We start from the raw sequence: 27687 nt of genomic DNA, 5'->3' as shown, positions 1-27687 counted from the left end.
TAATATTAGGATTATTTTAGTACAGTGTTACAGCAGCATATATCCTTAATACTAAAAAATCTGCATAAGGATCATAATGAATTTGTTCTGAGCTTCAGATGGCCCTGCCCAAAGGAGATGTGTCATGTGTCCTGCTGTGGATGAAACATAGCAGGATGTTTGCACAAACAGATAAAGCACAATCCGATAGCAAGAAAAGTCAACTGCAATTCCGCATGTACAATAACAAGCAATTCCGCTTGAATATTACTGGTGCCTTGCAATTCCTCTTGTACCTTACTACTAACCATAGTGGTAGGATCCACCCATCTTGAAGCAGTCTTGAATGTTGAAAATCAAATTTCTGAAGGTGAGCCATTTTTAGTATAGGATCCTTAGTTTTTACATTCTTTTATTTCTCACTTGGCTCTCTTAACTATATTAAAGTCTCTCTCCTTGTCTTCCCTCACAAGGGGCTCTCTTTTATTTTCTCATTAACTTTGAAGTATTTCTTCCCTCTCTTTGTATGGAATATAGAGTGACAATTGGAAAAGAAAAATGGAAGGGGAAGCAGCCCTGTAGCCAGAGTGGGGCAAGTGGGTGCAGCACCCCCTTAGAACTGTGCTTTGCTCCCCTAAGATTTTGTTGGAAAATTGTCTGTTAAATTTGTGACATTACAGACAGTGACAGCATCCATTTCAAGAATGACAGCTTGTTTTAAGAACAGGAGCAATTTAAGAATAGGACCCTCTGAAAAAATTAATGAATAAGGCAGGGTGAGTGCACAACAAAAGCCTCATCTGGAAGAGCCCCACAACGTCTGCTCACTTAATACTTTCCCTGACTGAGGGTGGATTTTTCATGATCACAATCACCCTATAATTGCTTAAGTGATCATGGGGGGGGGGGGGAACAGCCTGTACAGTAACATGACCCTCAAAGAGTTAAATATTAGAACTTTGCATTATGAGCTAGAGTTAGACTCCACCTCTTGGACTTTCCTTTGCTCTGCTTTTCAGTTTTGGTTTCAGTTGTGTTCTCTACCCAGCCAGTAATAAAGAAGCATGTTTGTTTGCCTGCAGTAAGAAGAGTTTGTTTACTCTGCAATTATTATAAACGAGTAGAGCAGGATTGGGAGCTTATTGCTAATGGGTGAAATAAAGAGATAATTTAAAGTGATCTGAAAAAATATCTACTGTAAGTTACCCTTTACTCTGTTAAAGCATTCACTATATTCACAATCATAGTGGTTATTCTTCTTTTTTGAGTAGCTGATGGCAAAGAATGAAAACAGCCCTAGAGGAATAGAAGCACTGATGTGCACCCTACAGTTGGCTGACTGGCCACCTAGGCTGTAACTCAGGCCTAATTTCTCATTTTCCCAATGTGTGCAGCTCAGCATGAGGCTTTTCAGGGTTTCTGGGCAGAAAAATCAACCCAGCAACCAATTGCTTTCCACAATTAGTTTCCAAATGCTTAATTAGTCCTTTATATAACAACCAGTTAAAAGGTTTTCCCTTGATTGTCCAAAAGGAAGGAAAATGTAAAAGTCAGGAACAAGACTAAAAGGAGAGACTCTCAAGGAGAAGTTAGCAAACACACCCAAAATTATTTATTTTCTCTCTGCCCTTCCCTAAACTTGTATTATGTTTGTAGCAAGTGTTTTTTTGGGGTGGAATATAAAACCAAGAGACCTAATGCAGCATCAAAGCCGAGCTCACTGTCATTACCAAAGTAGTTCAGTTCATGAAGAATCAGAACCCAGGGCCAGACCACAGCTGAAAGAGGACTGTAGCTATATGGAAAGTCATCCTTTTGAGTCTAGTATTCCTGGGACAGATTAAACGTTCATACCTGAAGAACATGAGGGTAGTAATTTCTGACAAGAATGATTCCAGAAATATGAATAGTTAAGAGTATGCTAACACCCATGCTAGTTTTTAACTTATAGCATAAACTATTCTGTTTGTTTTATATCTTTTGGTATCCCCTTGTTCATTGTATTCTTACCATCCTTTTTTCTTATGACACAACAAAAACAACAACCAGTCATTTAACTCCTTACAGGGGTGGCCACTCCATGGTTCTCCAGATGCTGCTGGACTACAGCTCCCATCATCCCTGACCATGAGCTGTGTTGGCTGAGACTGATGGGAGCTGTAGTTCAGCAGCTTGTGGAGAGCCACGGAGTGGCCACCCCTGACTCCTTATGTTCATATAAATTTTCTGTTAACTTGACCTTTACGTAGCGCACTGTGTAAGTTAACACACTCTGCATGGAGGAGGAGTGAGGGGGAAGGTCACTGCCTTTCCCTTTCCTGGCCTGGCCCTCACATCTTCTCCACTAATGGGGGGGATTGTCTATAGCTATGTGCCTCCTTCCTCCAAAATGCCCCATCTAGAATTATGGCTGCCCCACCTAACAAGGGAGCCTGGCTGCAGGACTGAGGGGAGGGAGGAGCAGAATGTTCTGCTTCTAGGCAATGGGTGACTAGAACTCTGAAGATCAGCATTCCTTTTTTGTAGGGAGCCTACACTGCAACATTCATTTTCTGCATGTGAATGTTATCAGAGCAAGTCCCTATTCCACCACAGGATCACCGCCTCAGCTCTAGAAAGAAAATGTAGAGCTCTGTGATATATTTGCATAACATCCCTGAAAATACAACCCTTCCAGGGGAGAGAGAAGAGGCAACTGTACATTCAAATCTCCATTCAACTATCAGTCAAAGAGTGGTCAATGCAACTATTTTGAAAAAACATTCTAGTTTATCGGTGCATGGTTTTACGGGATGAAAATATTTCCCAAGCCATTCATAGAAATTGGGACATTGGCTGAGTTTGACTGTCATCATAAATAATGGTGAATGGTTTACCTCGAATGTGCTGATCGTTCTCACTTTCCTCCTCCCCTAGCACAAGCAGTAAACAATAGTTTGTGACTTAACATTACATCCAAACTATGGGACATGGGTGGGTTTTTTTTGCTCCAAACAAACCTTGATGTGAAGTTACGATTTGTTTTTTTGGATTACCGATAATGGTTTGTTTGAGTGAAACAAATCACAGTCCCTGTGTTGGATGTCACATGAATCCAGGGATCAAGGTTTCTTGTTCATGCTGGCACTTGGGGAGAAGCAAAGTTAATCTCCATATTCATGGTAAATCATTGACAATGGTTTATAGTGAATGCGAATTTGACCTTCGACTCTGAACTAGAACTTGTGTTAATGGGGCATTGCCAATTTGCATCTGTAGCTCAAATTTGCAACAAAACACTGCAGTGTATCTCAACCACTATACAGTTTTTGGCAAATGGTAAAGACACACCTGTTTACCCTGGCCTTCGGCTCCTGAGACATATGTTTTCAGAACCCACCCTATTCTTGTGACTGAAATGTATTTTAATTATTTTTAATATTGTATTTTAGATACAGTATTGTAACCTGCCCTGGGACCTAATGGTGAAGGGTGGGCAATAAATATATAATAACAATAACAACAATGATCATTCTCATCCCAGTAGCTATACTGATTTTTGGAAACCAAGGAACGTTTTCAAATAGGAAGGATCTCCCACCACATTGAAAGAGCTGGTCATTGAAGCCTTTTGCTAACATGACACTGTTCAATGACAGCAGTTACCACTGTTGCAGAGATCAATGTCAAATTTTAGTGGGTTATTTTAAAATGCCAATAAAAATATATTGCTTTTGTTAAACGAAGGATTGTTCTTGATGAAGCAGTTGCATGGGGAAGGGGGGAAATTCCCAGGGCTCTGTTGGTTTCCACAAAGAGCCTTGTCCAATTTCAACTCTTTCTTCAATGTGATAATATTTATGACAGCTTTTCCTGGAAAGCAGTTGTTTTCAGTTCATGCAGGCTGTGCCACATGCTTTTTCTTAACATTTAATTGGCTCCCGCCCAGTGTGCAGCTCATGTAAAACCATTCTGTTCGTTTGCTCCAGTGTAAGCGTATTAAGACTGATCCTGTGTGTTCTTACTCAGAAATAAATCCCACTCAATAAGCCCATAATTGCGTATTCAATAAACCCAGAATTGCTGAGAGTGTTGGTTGAAATTTATAGTGAGAGTTCAAATAAAATATCGCGGGCTAATACAATATGATATGAATATGGCACCGGCCACTATGTTTACGATTATTTCTGAAAGCTTTGGGACACACTCGGCCAGGCACCTGTGGTCAACAACCTCCATTCATTGTGTTGGGGCTTGTCCAGAATCAAACCAGGACTGAAATTGCATGCCATAGAAATAAGGCTTCCATCTCTAAGGCAAAAGCTCATTTGAGTGTGCCATTGAAATGTATGCAGGCCTAAATGTGTTTATTGACTGAGATTAAGAGTAAACTAAAAGATAAAGCTAACATCTGCTGGGATTTCCCCCCCTAAAAAAATCATCCAGGAAGCTTCCTTCCATGAAAATGATATAAACCCTAAGTATGTATATTGTCAAGAAAGGCACAGATGCACACGTTTCAACTGGATATGAGCACAGAACATCTATCATCCCAGCATCAACAAGCACTGGGTGTCAGTTCACCTTTGGTACCACCTATCAACACAAGAGTACGGAGCCTCACGCACAGGGGCCAAATGCAGCACTCCAGATATTTTTATCTGTCCCTCAAGGACTACTGAAAACTACCTACTTTTTGCCTATGGCCCTGCCCACCACTGGTATAGGTCCCCTTAAAAGTTGCCCATGAGGGCATGTGGTAAAAGGGTGAAGGTTTCTCCACCCCTACCTCACTCAGATGGCAGGGACAATTCCAGAACCAATCCTGAGCTTCTTTTAAAAAATACATTTTGCACTGTGGGTTTCCTGACCTTGGTGAAGGAGTATCTTGGAGGAAATGGTGCCAGCTTGTTCCAAGACCACCTTTTTGTGCTGCTTCTTCCTGGGCAATGATGCCAATTTGGGAGCAGAAATAGTTATGGTACAGAAAAGAGGCTTTTCAAAAGTGATGAGAAAGGTGTTTCTACTAAGACCACAAACAGCCTTCATGTGATCCCACCACCCTGTCCCTGAGTACTCGGATCACGTGGAGAAATATTATGTGGACTGATGCTCTGCAGACTGGACATAGTCCTGTAGTGACTACTGTGATTGTAATGACCTGTGGAAGTTGTTTGCCTGTGTAAACCAGCCCCTCACGTATAACATTTTCCATACATGGGTGAGGTTAAAAAGTGGTATAATAATAATAATAATAAATTTTATTTGTTAGTCGCCCATCTGTCTGACTTAACGGACACTCTGGGCGACTTACAGCAAAAATACAATATAAAACAATATACAATGAGCAATCAAACATAAACATCAATCCATCTACAATTAATATAATATAAGACCTAGCCCACCCCAAGAATCCCACAGGCCTGCCTGAATAACCAGGTCTTTAGGGTTCGGCGAAAGACCGTCAGGGAGGAGGCATGACGGAGGTCAAAAGGGAGCGAGTTCCAGAGGGTGGGGGCCATGATCGAAAACGCCCTCTCTCTGGTCCGCACCAGCCTAGCTGTTTTCACCGGTGGGACCGAGAGAAGGCCTTGTGAGGCTGATCTTGTTTGGCGGCATGCTTGGTGATACTGGAGGCGTTCCTTCAGGTAAACTGGGCCAAAACTGTATAGGGTTTTAAAGGTTAATACCAACACCTTAAATTGGGCCCGGTACACAATTGGTATATATCCCATGTGTATGACAATCATGCCCAGCCCTATTTGAACATATGAAAATGTTAATCCATCTAGCCTAGTATGGTCTATGGCTCTTCAAGGTAGCAAGCAGAGGGTTTTTCTAGTCCACCTTAGTAGGACCTTTTTAAAAAAAGTTGGAGATGTCAGGAACTCAACCTGGAATCTTATGTATGCACACGACACATGCTCTGCCAATCACCTTTGCTATTATTGTTATTCATTTTTATTATTATTTGTTAAATTTATATCCCACCCTTCCTCCCAGTAGGAGCCCAGGGCTTACATACTACATACACCATCACTGTGAAACTGCAAATAACAGCAGTTTCCAACATAAGTACACAGCAGAATGGCTGTGCGCAATCTTCAAAAATTAAACTGTGTGTGGGTGTTCCCTACCCCCACGTAAGGGGGTAGGGAATCTTTAGCAACAGCAGTAAGTGGTATTACTGTTTAAAGTCAGTATAATGAATAAGATTGATTTCCAAAGCTTTTGTGCTTTGTATGGTATAAGTGAAAATCTCTAAAGCCCTTATTTTTGGCATGGAACAGTTCTGAGACTGTACAGCTGATGACAATGAAAGAAAGAAGTATGGTAAAGTTCAAGAAGCCTTTCTTCTTGTGCTTGCAGCTGGCCAGCAGGATTTTTGAACAAAAAGGGAAGCAGGCTTTCAAAGCCATGGGGAGCAATTTGGTCATGTTGTTTACAGCCTCTGTGTGGCCTCTACTGAATGACTGGATGCATTTCCTCACAACCTACCATCTTGTTTCTTTCCAGGTGAAGAGTGAAGGCCCTAAGCTTGTGCCCTTCTTCAAAGCCACTTGTGTCTATTTTGTCCTTTGGCTGTCCACTTCCAGCCCTTCCTGGTTCAGTGCCCTCATCAAGTGTCTACCTATCTTCTGCTTATGGGTTTTCCTGCTGGCGCACGGGATCAATTTCCTGATGACCCATCGCAGCGCCCGCAGAATCTTTGCCGGTTTGATATTCTCAGCGATAGGAGATGCTTTCCTCATCTGGCAAGAGCAAGGCTACTTTGTTCACGGTCAGTGATGTTCAAGAGTTAGTTGGCGCCGATCAAAGGACCCAAGATGGCTGATATTGGGGGAGGCCTTCTTTTAGGATAAGTGGAGGAGGACTCATTCTCTGTGGTGACACAGCAGATTCTTCACTCTTCCTACCTCATAACACCCATAGGGCCATCCCTATCCCATCTGGTGACATTCCAAGGGTGCCTTACAAGTCCCTGGGCTAGAGATGTGAAGGTCCAGAAAAAAACTTGAAACATTTTGGGGAAAAATACGTTTTTTCCAAAGCCTTTTTGGGGTTTGTTTTTCTGAAAAAAATGGGGGGGGGCAGAAAAAACTTTTTCCCTGAATTTTTCTGGCTTTTTTTCCCCTAGGCTTTCACATCTCTACTGGGTCCTGAAGGTCAGCAGGTAGTAACTCAGCTGGTCAACCAAATACTGGCATCCATTAATACTCTCCAAAACACTTTTTAAAAAAGCTCAATTGCTGCAGAACGGGGAATGTGAATGTGCTTGCGTGCATGTGAGCCTGCAGGATATATATGGTGGCCACAACAGTTTCTCTTGTTTGGAAACGTGCCACAGGCCCAAAGAGATTGGGGACCCCCGATCTTTGGCACAGTGCTGGTGGCCAGATCTACAGCTCCAGCCCCCACCAGGGCTCCTGTGTTCCAGACTTCATGGATAAGCTCTTTGGCCTGTTTTATTTAGTTGCCTTATGCGTCCCATCACTCTGAATAACTGCAACATGCCTTAGGCTGGACAATAGTTTTGAAGAAGGTTGTGTGACAGAGCCTGTATTATGTGTGGTGTACACACACACACTTGTTTCTCTTGTCCTACTATTGTTTGTGTGTGTGTTTTAAAATTACAAACTCTTATGAATGGAGGGCCAATCTAGCCTTTATGGAAGACAGAGGGCAGCCTCCAAAGACGGCATTGCGTCCAATTCTCCCTGTCATGTCTAGTAAAAGCCATTGCCACATTCCCTGATATCAGAGGAGAATTTATATGTTCATTTATTACATTTATATCTCTCCTTTCCTCCAAGGAGCTCAAGGTGGTATTTAGGACCCTTGAAGATGGGAGGGTTTCTTCTGCCACTTCTCCTCTCCAAATTGCCCTCCTAAAGCTGCTTTTCATGTTGGGATTTAATCCATGCATATGCATGGAGCAGCAGTAATAAAGAACACAGGAAGCTGCCATGTGCAGTTGGTCCATCTTCCTCAGTACTGTCTCCACTGACAGGCAGCAGTTCTGCAGGGTTTCAGACAGAGGTCTCTGCTGGGGATTGAACCAGGGACTTCTTGCATTCGGAACAGATGTTCTATCCATGAGCTACAACCCTTTCCCAAATCATTCATTTTTAAAGTATGTATTGGAATGGATTTTATTTACTTGTTTAAATGATTTTTAACCCACTCTTCATTGTTCACACAATCCCAGGACGAGAAACAACACCAAAATGCAACAAAACAATAGTTCATTTAAATAAAGCGTAATGGAAAAACAGACAATATATTGATGCCACTATTTTATTTGTATGGAATTTATTTTGGCTGGTTTTAGTGTTGTTGCTTGATTTTGGTTTTAATTTTGTGTACCACCCTGGGACCATTGGATGAAGGGTGGTCTATAAATATGGCAAGTAAGTAAATAAATAAATAGCCACATCAAGCTTCATGGCATTTTACAAAGTATGCAATGTAGTTAGGCCCTAAGGAAGACTTCTTTTCTCAGTGATGGAAAGGGAAGTTGCTCTAATTGGCAACAGGCAAGCCTTTGTATTACAGTGCATTCTGGATGAACTGGAGAAAAAGAAAAGAGGTAGGTGAGGAACACCTAACTGTGAGGCCACCTGCCTTGGTTTGTTGTTTTAGGAAGGCTAAAAGCAGATAATGTGTAAAAGAGATTCTGAAGGCCCAGCCTGGGGGACCATAGATGGTCAAAGCCTGGCTTGACGTTTCTTTTTCAGAAGCTTCAGAAGTTCTTTGTCGGTTTCCCCCCTATGTTACTTGTATCTGAAAAAGAAAGCCTGAAAGACGACAGGAATTCTCCAACATTGGGCTCTCTGTGTTTTGAAACAAACACTGAAGCAAAGCCTTAAGAGTGCTGCCAGTTCTGGGATATCTAGTTTAGTGTTCCTCACCCCTGAAATTTACAAATGAAACTTTCCTTTTGTTCAGTACAACCAGCTGCTCTCCAGCAACACAGGTAACTAGTCTAGAAGGAGCACTTAAAAACTGCTTCTGCTTAGCGATGGAGCTACTCTAGCACCCTCACAGCAGAAATCCACCCTGATCATAAGGCTACTAACTTAAAAGTATGTGTCTTCTCAATCATTGTGGTACAGTTAAGAGGTTATTACTAACATCTCTAACCATCTGCCTGTGCTTTACATAATGCCGCATGTATTATTTGAATTTTGTGAACCAAGGCAGACCAGCCATCATTCCTTCTAAATTTGCACCCTAATATTTAAGAGGAAACCATTTGTTGCTCATGCAAACAGTATTTTCAGTGATACTTTTGCTTGGCATTGCTCTGAAATGGCTGTGGTAATATATGTTAGCCACTTTGTCCCCCCAGTTCATTCAGATTTTCTTGCTTTCCCCTTACCTTAGGTTTGTTGATGTTCGCCATCACACATATCATGTATTCCTCAGCCTTTGGGATGAAGCCTTTAGACCTGAAAGTTGGCCTTGTGATGTCCCTGGTGTCCAGTTTCTCCTACACCTTCCTGTATTCCTACCTCTCGGGCCCATTCACCTACCTAGTAGCTGTCTACATTGCCTTGATTGGTTTCATGGGCTGGAGGGCCATGGCAGGTGTGCAGCTGTGCAACGACCTTTGGACTTGGAACAAGCTTTCGGCTTGCATTGGTTCAGTGCTCTTCATGGTGTCGGATCTGACCATCGCTGTCAACAAGTTCTGCTTCCCTGTGCCCTATTCACGGGTCATCATCATGGCCACTTACTATGCAGCTCAGATGCTCATTGCTCTTTCTGCCGTGGAGAGTAGGGATGAAGACAGCTTCAAAAAGAGGAAGTAAATGTTGGCGCCAGCAGCCCATCAAACTCTGTTGGGAGTGCTGAAACTGCAACTCATCCTTGAGGACTTTTCAGATTCTCTAGCTGAATCAGCAATTGCAGATCTTGCTTCTTTGAAGCATTATCTTTAGTGTTTGGCTGGCTTGCCTCTAGTCCAGTTTGCTGGATCCTGAAAGCCACATTGGAAGTATAGATTGTTCCTACAGAACTTATATCTGACCTTTTTCCATTTGGAAGCTGTGTGTGTGCGTGTGTGCGTGCGTGCGTGTGTGCATGCGTTCGTGCGCATTGCAGGGGGGCGGGAATCTCTACTACTTTGTGGTGTTGTATAATACTGGAACTGGTGCTGAACATTCCAGAAGAAGAAGGCTCATTTCAGGACAACGTTAAAAAAGAGAGAAAAGGATAAGCAGTATACTGGCGTTTAAGAGCCTTGCCTTCAATATTGAATGTGCACTGCAAAGTCAGGTGAAAATGACCCTTGGTGCTGTCTGACCAAGCCCCATTTTGCATATGTTACAGTACAACTGTGAAACAATTGTGTGTCTACACAAGGCAGTCCCAGGACCCAAATAATATCACAAGAGGCATGAACACTTTCTGGGAATCTCTGTGGGTAGTAAAGCTTGGGCTGTCCCTGGGAGAAATCAGTCTGAAGTCCAGATTCATACAACTATTTATTTATAGGCCATTCAAAGCCTTTCTTCTGAATGTGAATCCTGTGGAGCAGCTGTTGTTCTGCAGACATAAAAGCAACAACAAAATGCAACAATCTTCTCAGGCTTGGGGGGAACCATGGAAAATGAAAATATTTGTATACGTGTGTGGGTACGTGCATGTGTGAGTTAATGCAGGTGATGATACACAGTTAATTAACTTGTCCAGCAGTCAATTTCCATCTTGCATAATCTCAAATAAGAGCACCAAACCATGAAACAGAAGAACATCACGAGTGTACTCAAAGTCTAGTCACCAGCTGCTTTCTTGGCTGAATTTTTTGGCCAAGGAAACCACCTGCTTGTCAGACCTGCTGTCATCGCTATGTGAAGGGTCTGGGAAGAACTTGGATTAATGACCCTGCTTGGGGACATCTTCTCCTCCCAATTTCCATTCCAAAGTCCCAAACAAAATCCATGTATTGAAAGAGGAAGCATTGGCAGTGATGCCTGCTCAGTCACAGGTCCTCTGGTCACTGTGAACGTGAGTGACATTATGGATCTCTAACAGGCATTAGCAAGTCATTGTTTCTATTATGGACTTGGTGGTTTATCAGGGAACAATATTTATTTAAAATGAAGCCAATGGGCTTCCATGTATTTGTGCATGTGTGATGTGCCTGTCTCTGTGTATATGTGCACATTAATAATTGTGTTACTTTCCCACCTCCTGTAGCCACAACTGTAGAATCTGCAGGTGCCTTCACACCAACAGCTGCAATGCGGGTCGTGCTGAGAGGTACAGCCTATCACCCAAGTGCTGAGAGACCAATCAACATGCCACTCTCCTGAGCCAATCATTCATTTTCATTTGGTCAGCACTGAGTAACTATGGAGCAGATTGTCAAGGAAGTGCGGTGTGGAAAAGTTTCACATTAGCACCTTCCCTGTTTGTTTTGGTTTCAAGTTGCAAAATGGGTTGGTTTGACCGCATTGCAGTGATCAGTCTGAAGACCCCTGGGTGTCTGCCCACCTGATTGTTTGTTGGACTTCAAGGGAGACTTTGTACTTACTGACTACAATGTATTTTTCTCTGTTCAGTTTTCTGTAGAAGCTAGTAAGTAAAGGTCATGGGCAGAGCAATCCTATGGAGGTTGGAGGAGGAATAATATGTGGCAAAGGAGCCACCACTTTCAACGCCCTGCTGGGTCCTTACTACTTACTACTTTTCTTTTTCCTTTCTCTTTTTCCCATGGAGTGGAGAGGGAGGTCTGCAGTATCTAGCAGCCTCTCAGCCATCCTTCCCAGGAATGTAAGTGTTTATTTACTTTAAGACGATGTTCGCACTGTACATTTATTCCACTATTATTCTACTTTAAACAGTTCTTAGAGTTCCCTGGGAAAACGGACTGATTGTTAAACCACTCGGGGAATTGGAGTTCTGTGAGGAGAATAGCACTCCTGTTAGCACCCTTCACAAACCACACTTCCTAGGATTCTTTGTGGGAAGCCATGGCTGTTGAAAGTGGAACAATAGTGCTATAAATGTATGGTGTGAATGTGGCCCTAGTCTGAACAATTAGAATACACAGCATACCTTTGGATTCCTTCTACTGCATCCTTTCAAAAGAATTCTGCCCTTGCTTGCAAAATTGGCTATGTGGACCTTTTTTCCTTGCTTTGCTTATCTGTGAAAACTTAGGAAGAACCCCATAAAAAGAACATCCTTATTTTATTATTTAAAGGCAATTCTTAAGCAGTGACTTCTTGAAAGAGTTGCACTACTTATGCCAAGTTGCTTGCATCACCCCCCATTAATATCCCTAGATAAAACTTTCACACACCTCTGTTCTGTCATTCAGAAACAGTCTACAGCATACGCTGGTCCTCAAATTCTAGTTAGGGGATGCTGTTTCTATCCTGACAATCTAGGTGGGCTGGGCTCTTCAGCGTCTGATGATTCCTACAACCACTGAGAAAACTCCATAGCACAGTAGGAGAGCATCTGCTTTGTAAGCAGAAGGTCCCAGGTTAAATCCCTAGCAGCTCCAGTTAGGGATGGGAAAGACTCCTTCCTGAAACCCAGGAGAGAACTGCTGCCAGTCAGTGTGGGCAAAACTGAGTTAGATGGACCCATTGACTGATTCAGTATAAGGTAGCTTCCTATGTGCCTGTGGCTGACTTGTAGTGACTGCACAGGCAAAAGCAGCTACTTCTCCCAGGGATGTTAACGACACTTTGAATTGTTTGCAATGTGCTCAGTCATGAGGTTGGAAGCTGCTTATATGACTTTCCCTAACAGTCGGTTCTGGCAATACGTTGCCAATCAGTTGAAGAAACTCGGAGGGGTCGTATCCACATTACAAAAGTATTATTGGGCTTGTACCACTTGAAGCGTTGTGGAACTGTATTCCCTGGGAGGGCCTATTAGTTTAAACCTGCGGTATGAAAAATACCAGAAAATTCAAAGTCAGTCAAAACAGTCTGAGAGCACAGAGATAGAAAAAAGATTAAAAGTTATACACAGCCTGAACTTCAGGTAAACATTGAAACCTGGCATTGGTAATGATTCTCTATGGGTACAGAACGCCATTTGTCTTGTATTGCTATTAAAACTGCCTATATTTTGCATTGGAAGTCAGAATAGAAAACAGGCTCTATTACAGACCAGAAGTGCCAATGATGACTGTGAGGGTGTCTGACTTGAGACTTTTTCTTTCGCTCTGAAAGTACTAAGGATTGTATTCAACTGAATCCTGCTCAGAATAAATCTATTGAAATTAATGAGCCTAAATCAGTTATGTCCATTAACTTCAGTTGGTCTGCTCCAGCACTGAATACTACACTAAGCTCATGAGCCAACTACCAACTATCCAGGAAGGCTTCTGTGGAACAGTGAAAGCAAGCGAGGGACAACTGGGCCATCCCAATGCATTTTGCTGCTTGGGGCCTCTACAGTCAGCATACAGAATCCAACTGCACTGGCAGTTGAATCTTAGGGTAGGGACATGCTGGTGGTTGGGCTGACTTCAGTGTGTCTCCAGCTCTTTCCTGAAGTCGGAGACACCCAATGCTAGTCAAACTCCGCCCCTTTTTACTCCAGACCCTGGGGAAATGTAGCTCCATTACATTTCTCCATGAAAGCAGCTTGAAGCTGAAATCAAAACTGTTTGGTAGATCAACTCGTTGCCACTCTGTGGTGTGGCCAATGAAAACATTTTGCTGTAGGTTGGGTAGAGACAGTGACTGGCCCAATGTTTTGCTCTGGACAGTCCTAATAGGTCTGAGATCAACAGCAGGAAAGGGAGATGTGTCCAGCTATGGGCAAACACATTTTAAACCAAAGTGAGAGAAGATGGTCTGGCTGCTTTTGGAGCAGGTGGTGTGTCTTCAGCCTTATATCAGCACTGTCAACAAGACAGCATCTTCCACCTCACCTGAGGGCAGTAGTTCAAAGGGAGTGGGAGGGTTCCTGTGGCAGCTGCTCCCCCCCATCTACCAGTCACCTCACTAGGCCTAGTGGAAGGGCTGGCCCTGATTGGGAAAACATGGTTGCATCCTTGCTGATTCACAAGCTTGCCTGTCTGTCATACTGTGACACTGTTGTATTCTGCCAGGCTGGAGGAATGGAGAACTTTTTTCACTGCCTCATAGTCAACCTTCCAGGGACACATGCCAGTGGTGGGCATGGCCAGAGGTGGAGCATCCTATGTAACCCTTATGGCTGAAAATGGCAGAAATCTCTCCATCTAGGCAAGCAAAAGACATTATGACAGTTCAAGGCCACGTTCCAGCCAGGCAAAAGCACTCAAGGGTGGCATGGAGAGGGGCAGTAAGGGGGCAGGACCTGGGGAGGAGGTGCTGCCTGGTGAAAGCCTCAAAGGCCAAACGGAGAGGCCTAGAGGACTGCATTTAGCCCATAGGCCTGAGGTTCCCTGATACATACCTAGAGTTTAGCAGAGGTTCATTTCTAATCCAGAATCCCATCTGAAGCAACAGCAACAACCCAGCGCCCGTACTATGGCATATTTTGCTTTGAAACAGACTGGTCTTTTAGACTTGGCATGTAATAATCCAGGACAGGCAGATGAGTCCTATGGTTGTGAAGGTGTCGCCACTTTCCAACCCTGCTGTCTGTGGCCAGAACAGGAGGTGAGTGGAGCTCCTTATCTTTCTCTTTACCTCCCTCCCCCCCCCGTTTCCATGCTCTTTTTGTAGTCAATGGGAGGGGATTCATCCTGGAACATTAGAAGAGTCCTGCAGGATCAGGCCAAAGGCCCATCTAATCCAGCATCCTGTTCTCCCCCTGGCCAACCATACGAGAAGCCTGCAAGCAGGACCTGAGCACAACAGCATTCTCCTCACTTGTACTCCCCAGCACTGGTATTGCAACAGAGAGATACAGTGCCTCTGATCCTGGTGGTAGGACATAGGCATTATGGGTAGTAACCACCAATAGCCTTATCCTCCATGAATTGGTCTAATCCCCCTTTTCAAGCCATCCAAGTTGGTAGCCAATTTCTATATCTTGTAGGCTGAGTCCAGAGCTTGGAAAAGTTACTTTTTTGAACTACAACTCCCATCAGCCCAATCCAGTGGCCATGCTGCCTGGGGCTGATGGGAATTGTAGTTCAAAAAAGTAACTTTTCCAAGCTCTGCTTGTAGCAGTGAATCCCACAGTTCTACTCTGTGATGTGTGAAGAAGTCCTTTCTTTTGCTTGTCCTGAATCTTCCAACATTCAGCTTTTTTGCATGGCTCCAGGTTCTACTATGATAAGAGAGGGGGGAAAACACCGCTCTATCCACTTTCTCCACACCATAACCTTATACATCTCTAATGTATTTTCCCTTATTCGCCTTTCTCTGAACTAAACAGCCCCAAATGCAACAACCCTTTTTCACCGAGGAGTTGCTTCTGCCCCTTGATCATGTGAGTTGCTCTGAACTGTCTCCAGCTCTACAATATCTTTTTTTGAGGTGGGGGTAACCAGAATTCTACAAAGGGGCTTAGGGTCCTGTGGGGCTTAGGGTCCTGCCCCCCTCATGCCAGCAAATTGCCCCGTTTCAGGGCCCCACCACCAAAACGTTGCTGGCAGGACAGTGGCCCCTGTAGAGCCTCCAAGAGCATGAGGGCTGCCCTGTGGGTAGCCCTCCCACCCGGTCAGCAGAATGGCAGCTCTGCATCTGAATGTAGTCTGTATGTCGGGTGTTGGATTGCACCCTGCCTTGACTACATCCGGGATTATGTGGGTTGTCGCATGGATATGATTGAACACGTAGAAGGTCGTGTTTCAGGGCAGTATGCTGGGAAATCTTTTATCTGCCTGGAGGCTATGTTGCTCTCTTACCTGACTGTTTATATTATAGGTGGTATTCTACCGCCTGCCATCAGCACAAGGATGACCACTAGTGCAAGGGACTTCCCCATCTTCTCCTGTGCATGCCCTACTCCCTCTCCAAATCTGCCTCGGAGGTTTTGGGGAACCCCTACAAGAGATTTAGGGGGTGCACAGGGAGAGGAGAAGGGGGGAAGTCCCATTGCATTTTTTTCCTGATCCAAGGAAAATTACTTGGCTGACTAATTGTATTCCATTCTGAATTAGAGTTTTGCTGCCTGAACCTGGTAAAGCACACAGTCTCAATTAACATGTTCATATATAGTATATGAGTTTGTGTCTCTCATGCTATTTATATGAACAACTGATTGTTGTTAAGGATGGTGTGAAAGAGAAGGAGAAGCACTGGAAAAGCGAATGAGCATTCTGGCAAAAAGAAGGATTTACTATCATGATTGAAGCAAGAAGCACTTCACACAGATGTGAATAAAACATCTGGGTGGTCTTAATGACTTGCTCTTTTAAGGGGTCCTTTTGGGTCTGAGTAACATGCATTCTCCGCAATAAGATGCGATCTTGATATACTAATTGCTCAATCTCTTGTTCTTCTGGAATCTACTGCTCACTACTCTCTTCATTTTAGTACCATGTTGATTTTAGAGACCATGGCGTGGTATGCAGAGAGTTCCACAAGCAACAAATGGGGGGGACGTGAGGTTCAAAAAATTCTTGCTTTGTTTGCAGCATGAGGACAGTGATCCTATCCAACCTTAATATTACCCAAGTTAGCTGCTTGTTTCAGAAGGGCTCTGAAATCACAGAGTTGAGAAATATAATTCAGCTTGTGTAAGCAGGGTTCCTGCCCCATGCAATGCACCCCCATGCACTGACCTCTTCCCCCCTTTCTTGTACCACTCCATCAGCATCAGTAGCCTCCCTCTGGAAAATGCCTCACTCTGATGAAGTACCCTAGGGAGTATGGTTGTCAGCTGAATTTCATTCCATTATATTTAGGTTGAGGGCTTTTCAGGCTGCCCATTGTAAATACTGCATAAAAATTCACCAATGGGCATTAAGTCATAATTGAAAGCTCCTTTGCTGTTTGCTGGCAAGCACCATCAGCTTGTTTATCCAGATGCTAAGCAGATTTCATACCTATCGCTTCCCTACTGCATTCACTGGTGAAGAGGCTTTTCCTCCCTTAGCACTGTTGCCAGAAATCATTTACTTTAACTTATTTTATTTTAGAGAGCACCAGAACAGAACAGATGGCCACTTTTTTTCATTTCAGGCCATCACAATTCCACAGGCCTCAGAAACTTCTTATAGGATAGCTCCACCACCTTCTTTTCTCAGTTTGATCTGGCAACCAGACTACCATTAAAAAAGAGCCTGTTTGAAATAGTTCCTAGTAATGTGCTGCTGCTGTTAATACCTTCATCAGAAAGGATGTACTTTATTTTTTATTTGCATTTATGATGGGGAAAATATTTAGAAAGAAGGGCTTTCATTGCTTGAAACATTGGCCAAAACAGAAAAATTGAGGTTTGGGAAGAAATAATGGTAAAACAAGAAAAACAAGGATAGCTCTTTTTAAAAAATATTATTTTGCATGTAGTATACTACATTAAAATGGGATATAGAACAATATATGCAGAAAACTCAAACACATTACCAGAAGCAGCTGCCTTTGAGATAGAACTGTGGTGTTAGAAGGGACCTTGGAGGTTATCTAGCCCAACCCCCTGCTTAACACAGGATCTGCAATGCACATGCAACTATAACGTCCCTGGCTATCCAGCCTCTGCATAAACACTCCCACAGAAGGAGAGGTCACCCACCTCCCAAGACAGTTTGTTCCATTGTCAAACAGCTCTTACCGTTAAAGCTTCTCCTAATGTTCACTATAATCTGCTCTAAATCTGAACAGGCATTTGCATGTAATTATATTTTTTAATTTTTAAAATTTAAATCCGCAGCATTTTAAAAATGTGTTGAACTTTAATTAGAGAAATACCAACATGTCTAAGAGAGAAAATGTATGGTTATTACTGTTTTTCTTCCTGTTGTGGCTCCTGTCACCTTAGTACCTGTTGAATGGCTGCCTGTTTCATTGCTGTTAAAAGGAATCAGGAACCCAGAAAGGGCAGAAAAGGGGACAATCCTTAAAAAAAACAACCAACCTGGGGAGACTTTGGCAATGCTGTTGGAAAAGTCTGATGGGAAAATGTGGCTTATCTGGGTGAGTTTGGATGGGCCCATAGAGATGTATAATCTCTTGGCTTTAATGCTGTTGCATAATATTGTAAGCATTTCATTCATGGGGAAAATTGTGTCTGGTTAGGGTGAAAGAGCAGCAAAAGGATTTAACCAGTTGGCATCTTTATTCATGTTGCCTGCATGGACAGACCCAATATGAACTCTGCTGTCCTATAGAATTGAAGGGGATCCCCTGCAATTCTGTGTACTTTTTTTTACAAATTCCTTCCTACTCTGCAAAAACTAATTTGGAAGAAATATTAACATCTGGTGTTTTGGGGGTGAGATGGGGTGGGATGTAGAAAGATTGCTGAAATAGTATTTAAATATTATTTGGAAGACAGTTCTTGGGTTTATTTCTTCTTCCCTAAACAGGGTTCAGAACAGCAATTTGATGCTAACAGATGGTGAGTTCAAATGGTTTGGCTCCATACAGTTTCTGAGTAATTTCTTGTAAAATGGCACTTCCCTTTTTGTGCACATTTGTTTCCTTTATGCTTGTGTTGTGATTTTGTTGGCATCATGTGGGGTTACTACTGACTAAATGAGCAACACAGTGCTTTGTTTGCACGCTAGTCATTAGGTAAGAACCAATATAATGGAAAGCATTACTGTAATGCATTTTAAGATTGTGGCAGTTTAATCTGTATTGACAATAGTGGTAGTGAACTCCTGGCTCTTTTAAAGTATAGGCAGCCTTAATTAATAAGCCTACCAGTTGCTTTTGGATAAACTTTTTTATTACTATTTAAAAAAAATCTTTTTGGAAGAAAACAATCCTAAATAAAGGATTTGTTTTTGCACATTACTCTGTTTCCATAATCTCCCTATGGTTTCCACCCTTCTTTGAGGCAGATTAGCTTCCTGCACCTTTACAAATATTACTTTGCATAGCTTGCCTGTTTTAATCATTTTAAATATTAGGCTGTTGAGTCAAGGGTAGGCAATTATCAAGGGTAGGCAACTGCCTATCAGGTAGGCAATTATGTCTGGCCATTTTGCCATTTCCCCTTGTTTATCTGTTGCAGAGCTCAAATAAATGTGAGGGAAAAGTTATCTGGCAAATTCTCTTAGCTCAGTTTTGTCGATTGCATTTGAAGCCCATCCCCCAAGATTACTAGTTACAGATTGCCCTGGATTCAGGATTCAAGAAGAAATGATGTAAAAGTGTTCCATGAATTGCTTGCTAACTCTTCTGTTTTATGATTCAGAAAACAGGAGGTAACATTCCAGAAACTTCCTTCTGCTTTCAGACTCCCACTTTGGAATGGACCCCATACCTGCAAAAGGGTGATGTGTAGGTTTGGAAAGGAATGTGTGCGTGGCACTCCTGCACTGTCCACTGGACATTACTAGTCCTGTATTTAGGCTGTGCAGGAAACTCATCTCAGGCCCCCTTTTCTTCCCTCTCCTCATCAGCAAAGTGAATAGGACAAGCAGAGCTGAAGCTGATGTTTTATCCCCCAAGAGGTCATGCATAACCTGCTCTGGGTGCTTGTTTCTCCAGACTGGAGAGTCTTTTTTACTAATAATGGTAGGTTAAGAAGAGTATGAATAAAATGCATGGGTGTGTGTGTGACAGCAACGAAGGAAATCATGCTAAAAAAATTAATATTTTAAGTTGGCCAGCAGGGCCACAGCTTCAGGAAAGTTAAGTAGTGCCCCTTAAAGTTGAAGGAGCTTTGCTGGCTTGTAGTATTTTAAAACCCTCAGGGGGAAAAAATCAGGCTTTTCTCCATCTCTCTTCCATTACTTCTCATGCCATTTACATATGAGCACTGTAGGGCTCTTATTTGGATTTGACATCATGGCTATTTGCAATGTGATCACTGGGCTTTACGGAGAAAGAGGAAAAATACTTCCATTGTGGAAAGGCAGGAAAATAAGCTCAGGTCTACATAAAATCTGTGAATCTGGCTTTTGCGTATATGTAAGTCACTTAAGCACACAACTAGATGTACATTACAGCTGGTAGCTCTGTAAAGGGATGTGCATTCCCAGGTGCATCAGAAGAGATCTCTTGCAGGTTTAATGGGGCTTCATTCAGCATTGCAACATGCAGGGGGATGTGCATGCAGATTTGTACAAGCATTTGTGTCTGCTATGTGTGTGGACAGCTGCTTCTGCACACAGATTATCCTTACTGAACTGTGACAGTTGGGTGCTTCAGGAAAGTGAAGTAGTGCCCCTTAAAGTTGAAGGAGCTTTGCTGGCTTGTAGTACCAGCAGAGGATCTGGTTTTCTGTATCTTTTCCTCTGTTAGCAAAAAGTTGAATTAATAGTAATGCTTATCTATCTACCTCAAAGGGGTGGTGTGAGGAACAATTGATGGTTCTGCATCCCTTCCAAAGGGGAAGCAGGTATATAAGCACTATTATTATGCTACATCAAACCACAGTGTTACTTTTTAAATCTTGCACAATTGTTTGTAAATCCAGTATCTGTAAATACCACTTTGATTTGGATAAGCATTTGAAAAAAAAAAAAGATTGAATGAATGCAACCGCCAGTATTTGTAAGTACTGAGGTTCTATACTAAATAGTAGGTTTAAAGCAAACATAAATTAACACTCTAAGGAGAAAAAAAGCAGTCTGTACCTTGGGGTTGTATGTAACCAAGTCCTACTCAGAGTAGACCCATGGAAATTAATGAGCCTAAGTTAATCATATATATTAACTTTAGTGGGCCTACTCTAATTAGGACTAGCATGAATACCATCCTTGGTTTTAATTTTGGACAAAATCCATTTAAAACAGCTTAGGTGTCCATAAAAAGGTAAACAACCAAGAGTCACATAGCACCTTAAAGACTAACAAATTTATTATGGCATACACTTTCATGGACAAGAGTCCACTGGAGTCTATTTCATCAGATGCATGAAATGGATCTGATGAAATTACCATAAAAAGGTAATCTGTGAATAGGACCTTTCACCTATGGTTAACATATCTGGATTTTGACCAGAGGTGCAAAGCCAAGGTGAAACCAGCTTATCTAGCACATGGAAACCATAATGATCAAATACCACAGGACTTCTGTCTCTCCAAATGTTAATCTTGGTACACTATAGTAGGAACATTTATAACTGGGCTCCTGCTGGAAGGAAGGGTGGGATATAAATCAAATAATAAATCAAATAATAAATAAATAAATAAACAAACAAACAAATAAATAAATAAATAAAACTGCACCAAATCACTAACAAACAAATTATAGTGGCACTTCCAGCCCCCCACCCAGATTTTTCTGTGTAGGCTCTAAAATGTGCTGGTCAAATTGAATTTCAAATGAGCATTGACCCACAGAGGTAAACCCTTGCAGAAAAGTCTATTGTCAAAATCAACAGTGTGTTCAGAAGTACACAATTGCTGTTAAAAATGTTGGGGAAAGAAACAGGTGATATTGGATTTATCTGTTGCACCAGGTTTCCTAGAAAACAAGATGCAATGGATTGTGCTTTTCCACTGGGCTGTATAATTTATTAAGATGAAACATTCTCATGATAGTGGTTCTCCCAACTGTGGGACAGTTCCACCACCACCATCGAAAGGGAGTGCCCAACTCCAAAGGAGGAGTGGATCTTGAGGAGGCAGGAGGTAGCTCCTCCTTTTCCTGATTGCTTTCTCAGGTGGCTGGAGGTGGGGCTGCTTCTGGCCCTCTTCTCATGGCAGGCTGTGTACAATTAGTCTGCCAGCCCTCTGATCCTTATGCACGTGGCAGTGAACTGCATTTATACATGCTCAAGGATTCTATGCACTAGGCTGCAGAAGATAAGGCTGCTGGTGTCCTGGGAGTGCAGACTGCACAGTAAGTTTAGGAGAGCCTCAGAGTTCAAAAGATGGAGCAGCACTGTCTTGTGACATCATACAGAGTGTTTGGAGATGGCTGTACATCTGTGGTTTGTAGTTTGAATGGAAAGCAGCCCTTGGACATGGAGTTGCATATGACTGGGGTTGGGTATGCAGTGAATAATTAGAGGTTTTGGATAACAAGAATTGCACCATTCTTTTCCATTTATGTTTGATAATGTAATAGAGATTGCATAGGATGCATTTGCATTATTTTATCCGTAGCACCACTCCAAATAGAATGTTGGCTTCAGAGGATTAATATTTCCCAGTATCAATCAAATTGGACTCAATTTACATCAAACCTCATCTAGTGAGTGGCAAATTATCATTTTTCGCTAACCAACAATGTTTTTGCTATTCTTCAAACAGGGAATCAGACCTTTTATATTGACCCCCGCAGTTTACACAGAAAGCAGTAACATAAAAATAGATCATAGATCTCAAAAGGCTGCAAGAAACCTAAATTAATATGAACTCAGAAGCAAGAAACAGATACAGTACAAGGATCTTTTCATGTTCAGTTTGTTTTCTTTTCCGTTTGGAGAATGTTCTGTTGTGTGCATTTCTTTTTTTGATGTAAAACACTGTGTATGGATATAACTAAAGTAGAAAAAAATAAAAATTTAAAAACTCACTGGCCGAAGGGCTAACATGTTTGGCGGACTTTTTGCTGCTGTTACTTTGTTAGGCCATGCTTCTGTTAAAACCAGAGGAAGTCCAGCTTTAATGAACGGCAGCTCTTAGTTAGGACCAGCAGGATGATGCAGCCACCTCAGGCCATTTATTTTGGGTGTCATGAAAAAGAAGCAAATTGAGAGTGATTTAATGTATTCTTGTTGCAGATTTACTGCCGTGAGAGGCACCTGTGGGGTTTTCTGCCTCAGGTACCAAAATAACACAGGCACAATATGAACCTTGACTTGCAGGAGGCTGGTGTAATTGGCTGTTCTGCCTCCGGCAGAAAAATGTTTTAGGCTGGCTCTGCTCACAGGAATATGATGGTTCGAAGTGTTTTCAGTTCTCTGAAACTTCAGAATGTAGAGCAGGCTGGAGAACCTCAGGCCCAGGGCCCAACGGTGGTCCTTCAGGCCCCTCCATCTGGTTCACAGGACTCTCCCAAGGCTACACCGTCTGCTCAGCCACATCCCCTCTCCCCATGCCACAGCCCTCACTGGCCTTCCTTTCCACCCACATGGAGTGTTTTTGAGTAGCTGGAACAGGTCCTTGAACTCTGACAGTGCCCCTTACTTGTGTGTGTGTATAAAGCCAGACTATTCTGCAAAAGTAGCATTTACATTAATTGCTCCACCCATTTTTGCCTCTAGTGCCACCCACTGTCATGCCCCCCCCCAAAAAAAAGGTTGCCCAGAAGGGAAAGTGGCCCTTGCCATGAAAAGAATTCTACACTATTGATGCAGAGGTTGTTCCAGCTTTATTTTGTGTTTTCCTAAGAGCAAGTGTTTGGTTGCTAGGCCCATTGGAAGCCAAACTGAGTGAACTGCACAATGTTGCTGCCCATCAGGATATTTGTTTTCCTGGCTAATCTCTCTGGTCACCAAGAGGTGGAGGTGGTTTGGGATTGCTGGGAATGCAAGCAGCTACCACTGGAAAAGGAAGGCCTCATGGCTGACTTTCCACGTGTGTGCATCTGCAACCTGATAGGCCCCAGACTTTGGTATCACATTTTCTTATTATATGAAGAAATCTGCAATATATGTCACTAGTACAGTGCAATTTCTCCCTCAATGACCTCATCCATTGCAGCTAAAACAAATGACCATTTGGCTGTTCTCCTAGAACTCTCTCCATTGGCAGTCATTTCACCTTGGAGGGAGAGGTGAGACCATAAGGCCCTCTCTAGCAGCTCAGCCGGGTAACTGCCAATTGACTCCTCCTGCTCCCAAAACTGCCTGATGCAGTGGCAATGGTATTTTAATTTGTTTATTTGCCTCTGTCTATTAAATTATAAGTCACTCTTTTCATTTGTGAAATACTTTAAGTGCCTTGACAGAAGGGCATTGTTTATTAATGTAATAAACAAATAAATGATAATATATGTGGTTGTGTGTCATAGACACCTACTATGTAATGCCTGCAACATCCATACATGTGTAATTTTGTGATTCTTTTTTTTAAAAAAAAACTTTAATGGCAAATAGTCGCCCATTGTACTGCTCAGTAGATTTTGGTTAACAGAATTTGCTGGGGTCAGGAAGGGGGGGGGGAGAACCCCAGGATGTCAAAAGGAAAAAACGTGGTAATGAAATTCCAAAGGATTTATTAAAAATATCAAGAAAAACTGCCCAACGAATTTCAGCAAGACAATCACTGCCTTCTTCAGGGGCGAATGTAGAAATTCTGTATAAAACTATCCAATAATCAAAAATGTCACTATGACAAATAAACTGTGACTCTACACAGTGACCACCTGATTCATTTTCATGTTTATTTGTCATAGTGACATTCCTTTGGAATTTCATTACCACGTTTCTTCCTTTTGACATCCTGGGGTTCTCCCCCCCCCTTCCTGACCCTGTTACTTTGGATGCCATCCACTTCTGTTATCCTAACAGAATTTGCTGCCATCTCCCATTTTTGTGTCTAGAAAACAAAAAGTGAAGAGACATCCTCACACAGCAACACTTCCCCCCCTTCATGATCCACATGGGGCTACTGCTGCTGAGTAAGGACTAGCATGAAAATGGTAAGAAATCCAGGTGGGTGAATCATAGAATCATAGTGGAGTTGGAAGGGGCCTACAAGGCCATCGAGTCCAACCCCCTGCGCAATGCAGGAATCCAAATCAAAGTATTCCCAACAGATGGCTGTCCAGCTGCCTCTTGAATGCCTCCAGTGTTGGAGAGCCCACTACCTCTCTAGGTAATTGATTCCATTGTCGTATGGCTCTAACAGTTAGGATGTTTTTCCTGATGTCCAGTCAAAATCTGGCTTCCTGCAACTTGAGCCCTTTATTCCATGTCCTGCACTCTGCGATGATTGAGATCCCGGCCCTCCCGGTGTTGTTTTTAATTTCCTGGATAAGCCCTAATTCACACCCTTTAGTAACAATCAACTGATCAGCACCACCCACCTGTCAGACTTGATCTGCAGGGGGTGTGGGAGGTTAGTATTCAGCCCACTGGCTAGATCTAGTTGCCCACACCTGCTTTAGTTGCAGAGCCTGATTGTCTCTGGCTGCTGCCCGGTTGGCATTAAGCCATGACAGGGCCTTCTTGGTGGTGGTTCCCCACTTGTGGAATGCCCTCCCTGGTGAAGAGTGCCTGTCTCCCTCATTATTGCATTTCAAGAGAAATTTGGAAACATTTCTGTATACCCAGGCGTTTGATGGTGGAGAGATACTGCCCATGGTAACAGTGAAATTAATAACTGTGAGGGTATGTGATTGCTTTTAAAACGTTTTTGATGTTCTAAATGTTTTTAAATGTTGCTAGATGGTTTTTAGTCTTTGTAAATGTTTTAAATATATTTGTATTTAATTTTAAATTGTATTTTTTTGCTGTCCTGGTCTCCTTTGAGAGGGAGAGATAAAAATATAATGAATTAATTAATGAATCCTGCAATCTGTAAAAGCACATCTCTATATTTTAAGTCAGGAGGTGGGACACCTCAGGCCGGGCCCCCCAAATGTGGCATCCAAGAGTCTTCATCTTTTCTTTGGGACACTTCTCCAGGCCACACACCCTCCCCAGACTTGTACCCCCCCTTGAGTGTTTTTGCCTGGCTAGAATGTGTCCTTGAACTCTGATAATGACTCCATGCTTGCCTGGATGGAGGGGTGCATGGCTGTGTGTAGCAACTAGCCTACTATGCAAAAATAAAATTTGTGTTAATTGCTCCACCAACTGTTGCCTCTCTCCCTGCCCACCACTAGCATGTGGTCCCTGAAAGATTGCCCAGAAGAGAATGGGGCCCTCGGGCTGAAGAAGGTTCCCCATCCCTGCTCTCATTGGCACATCAGTTGACAGCTGAAAAACATTGTGAGCAACCCTAATAGTTGCCCCTCTAAGGACGGTTCCATATGCAGTTATTGAGGGAAGATCTGTACCCTGCCCCCTTGGGCTGTGAGTGAGCGTGTGAACACCAAGACATGGTTGTATACAAATAGTATGATAGCAGTAGTGTAGCAGTCCAGAGCCTTGGTCTGATGTCCATTCTGATTTATGAAAAGCATGTGAGGTATATGTCAACAAAATGTGCAAATTTGCTCCAATTCTTCAGCTTGTATGTTGCCATGATAACACTCCATGCTGTTGCTGAATGAATTTTCATTTTGTGGTTTAATGCACAATAAAATGAATAGGACTCAGGAAATGAAAGGTCAGTCCCTGAATTTCCATTGGACAAGTATTACACCTTCTAAAATCAGTTCACGGGCTGGCAACTGCCTAGTCTCCAGTGGGCTTTCAGCTATATAGATATGTGCTAAATGGTTTATAACTGCAGTTCTACATGCTTGAAAGCAACCATGACTACCCAAATCCTTAAAGAATTTGCTTAGAATGTAGCTAAAAGGAATGTGCCCAGACGCTAATGAGTTAATGTTGCCAAGAATTTCATTCAGCTGGGTCCACGTACCAAATACATTGGAGAGTTTGGTAGTGGAATGAAGTCTCTGGTAGTAAATTGGCTCCAATTGCTCTAGCTTAACATTTTTTTGCGATACAGGCCCCCTCCAGATAATCTATTTATTGAGCATTCATTCTGATTTCCTTGCACAAAGCTTACATGGAGGTTAGATTACATCTGGTCTTTATTGAGATTTTTTTTCTGATTTGTTTGCCAGGAAGTTATACAACAATGAGCATTTGCCCTGCATCCATCCTGATTCACTTGCGGGCTGTTTACATGTTCCCACATTAGTCATTAGGTCATCCCACACTTTTCAGTGCATTTCCCCATCATTTTCCAAACTGCAAGGAGTCCATTTTTTTTATTTCTGTGGATTTGTTTTGCTAGGGCAACAGAGCACTTTAATCCACTTTAAATGTGCAAATCTGAAACTCTGATGTGATTGAATCACTCCTGCAAAATACTGACAGTCTGAAGGCATTTTCAGACTGATAGTAGATCAACATGGCTGGTACAACTTTTCTTACTGTGGCATAAGAAATTTAGGTAGAGCCAAGGTTGGGGACTAGGACAGCACAAACATTTCAAGGTATTACTTGTAGAAACAGTTGTAACTAAATTATTGTAAAAGCAGAAAGCAAGATAAAGAACACATTTTACATGAAGAGCCATTCAGAAGCTTGGAATGGGGGTGGCTAAAAGAAAGGAAGGGAGTATGTTGAATGGAATTAAGAATGAGGCCAGTAGTGATCCTGGTAGTCTAGGAACAGGAGACCAAGAGAGAGAGATCAGGATGAACTTAGCTTAAATTGCTGCACATTTAGAACTAAATCATGGCAGAGTTTGCATGCAGCTCCCATATGAACCTGCCTGACTGTGACCATTGTCCTCGCACACTGTGCTCTAGGTGCCTCCACCTTCTGAGGTTTGGCAGGTGGATCTGAGTAACAGGGCCTTTTCAATGGTGGGGCCTTGTTTGCAGAATTCTGCCCCCTAGTCTAGTAATCTCCGATTGCGTTTAGGCACAGGATAAAATGAGTTACATGAGCATCTAGTAATATCTACTGAGGCTTCATTTTTTAAAATTACATTTTGCTGCTGCTGCTACCAGGGTATAAATATTTTCAATACATAAATAAATTCAGCTGTATAAATGTGTAAGAAACCATTGTATTCTTAAAATATGAATGACCCTTAGGGTGCAATCTTACTGGCTGTGGGAG

General features: G+C 42.5%; 1 protein-coding gene across 3 annotated transcripts in view; it reads left to right on the top strand.

The window, feature by feature from the left end:
• The window catches only part of TMEM86A (transmembrane protein 86A), a 59847-nt gene extending 35281 nt beyond the window's left edge, over positions 1-24566 (top strand). Inside the window, exons 2-4 of one of the 3 annotated variants that reach the window (XR_009760599.1) lie at positions 6475-6739; positions 9346-22184; positions 24480-24566. Coding sequence is in view for 1 of the 3 variants with exons in the window: in XM_061610200.1 (XP_061466184.1) it covers positions 6475-6739; positions 9346-9773 (693 nt within the window). In the remaining 2 variants the exon portion in view is untranslated. Of the gene's footprint in view, positions 1-6474; positions 6740-9345; positions 22480-24479 lie in introns of those variants that run through there. The other 2 variants (XR_009760600.1, XM_061610200.1) reach the window with 2 other exon arrangements.
• The last annotated feature ends 3121 nt before the right edge of the window (positions 24567-27687 follow it).

The sequence above is a fragment of the Rhineura floridana genome, chromosome 2 (assembly GCF_030035675.1).
Source record: "Rhineura floridana isolate rRhiFlo1 chromosome 2, rRhiFlo1.hap2, whole genome shotgun sequence".
NCBI lineage: Eukaryota > Metazoa > Chordata > Lepidosauria > Squamata > Rhineuridae > Rhineura > Rhineura floridana.
This window is presented reverse-complemented; position numbering and strand designations above follow the sequence as displayed.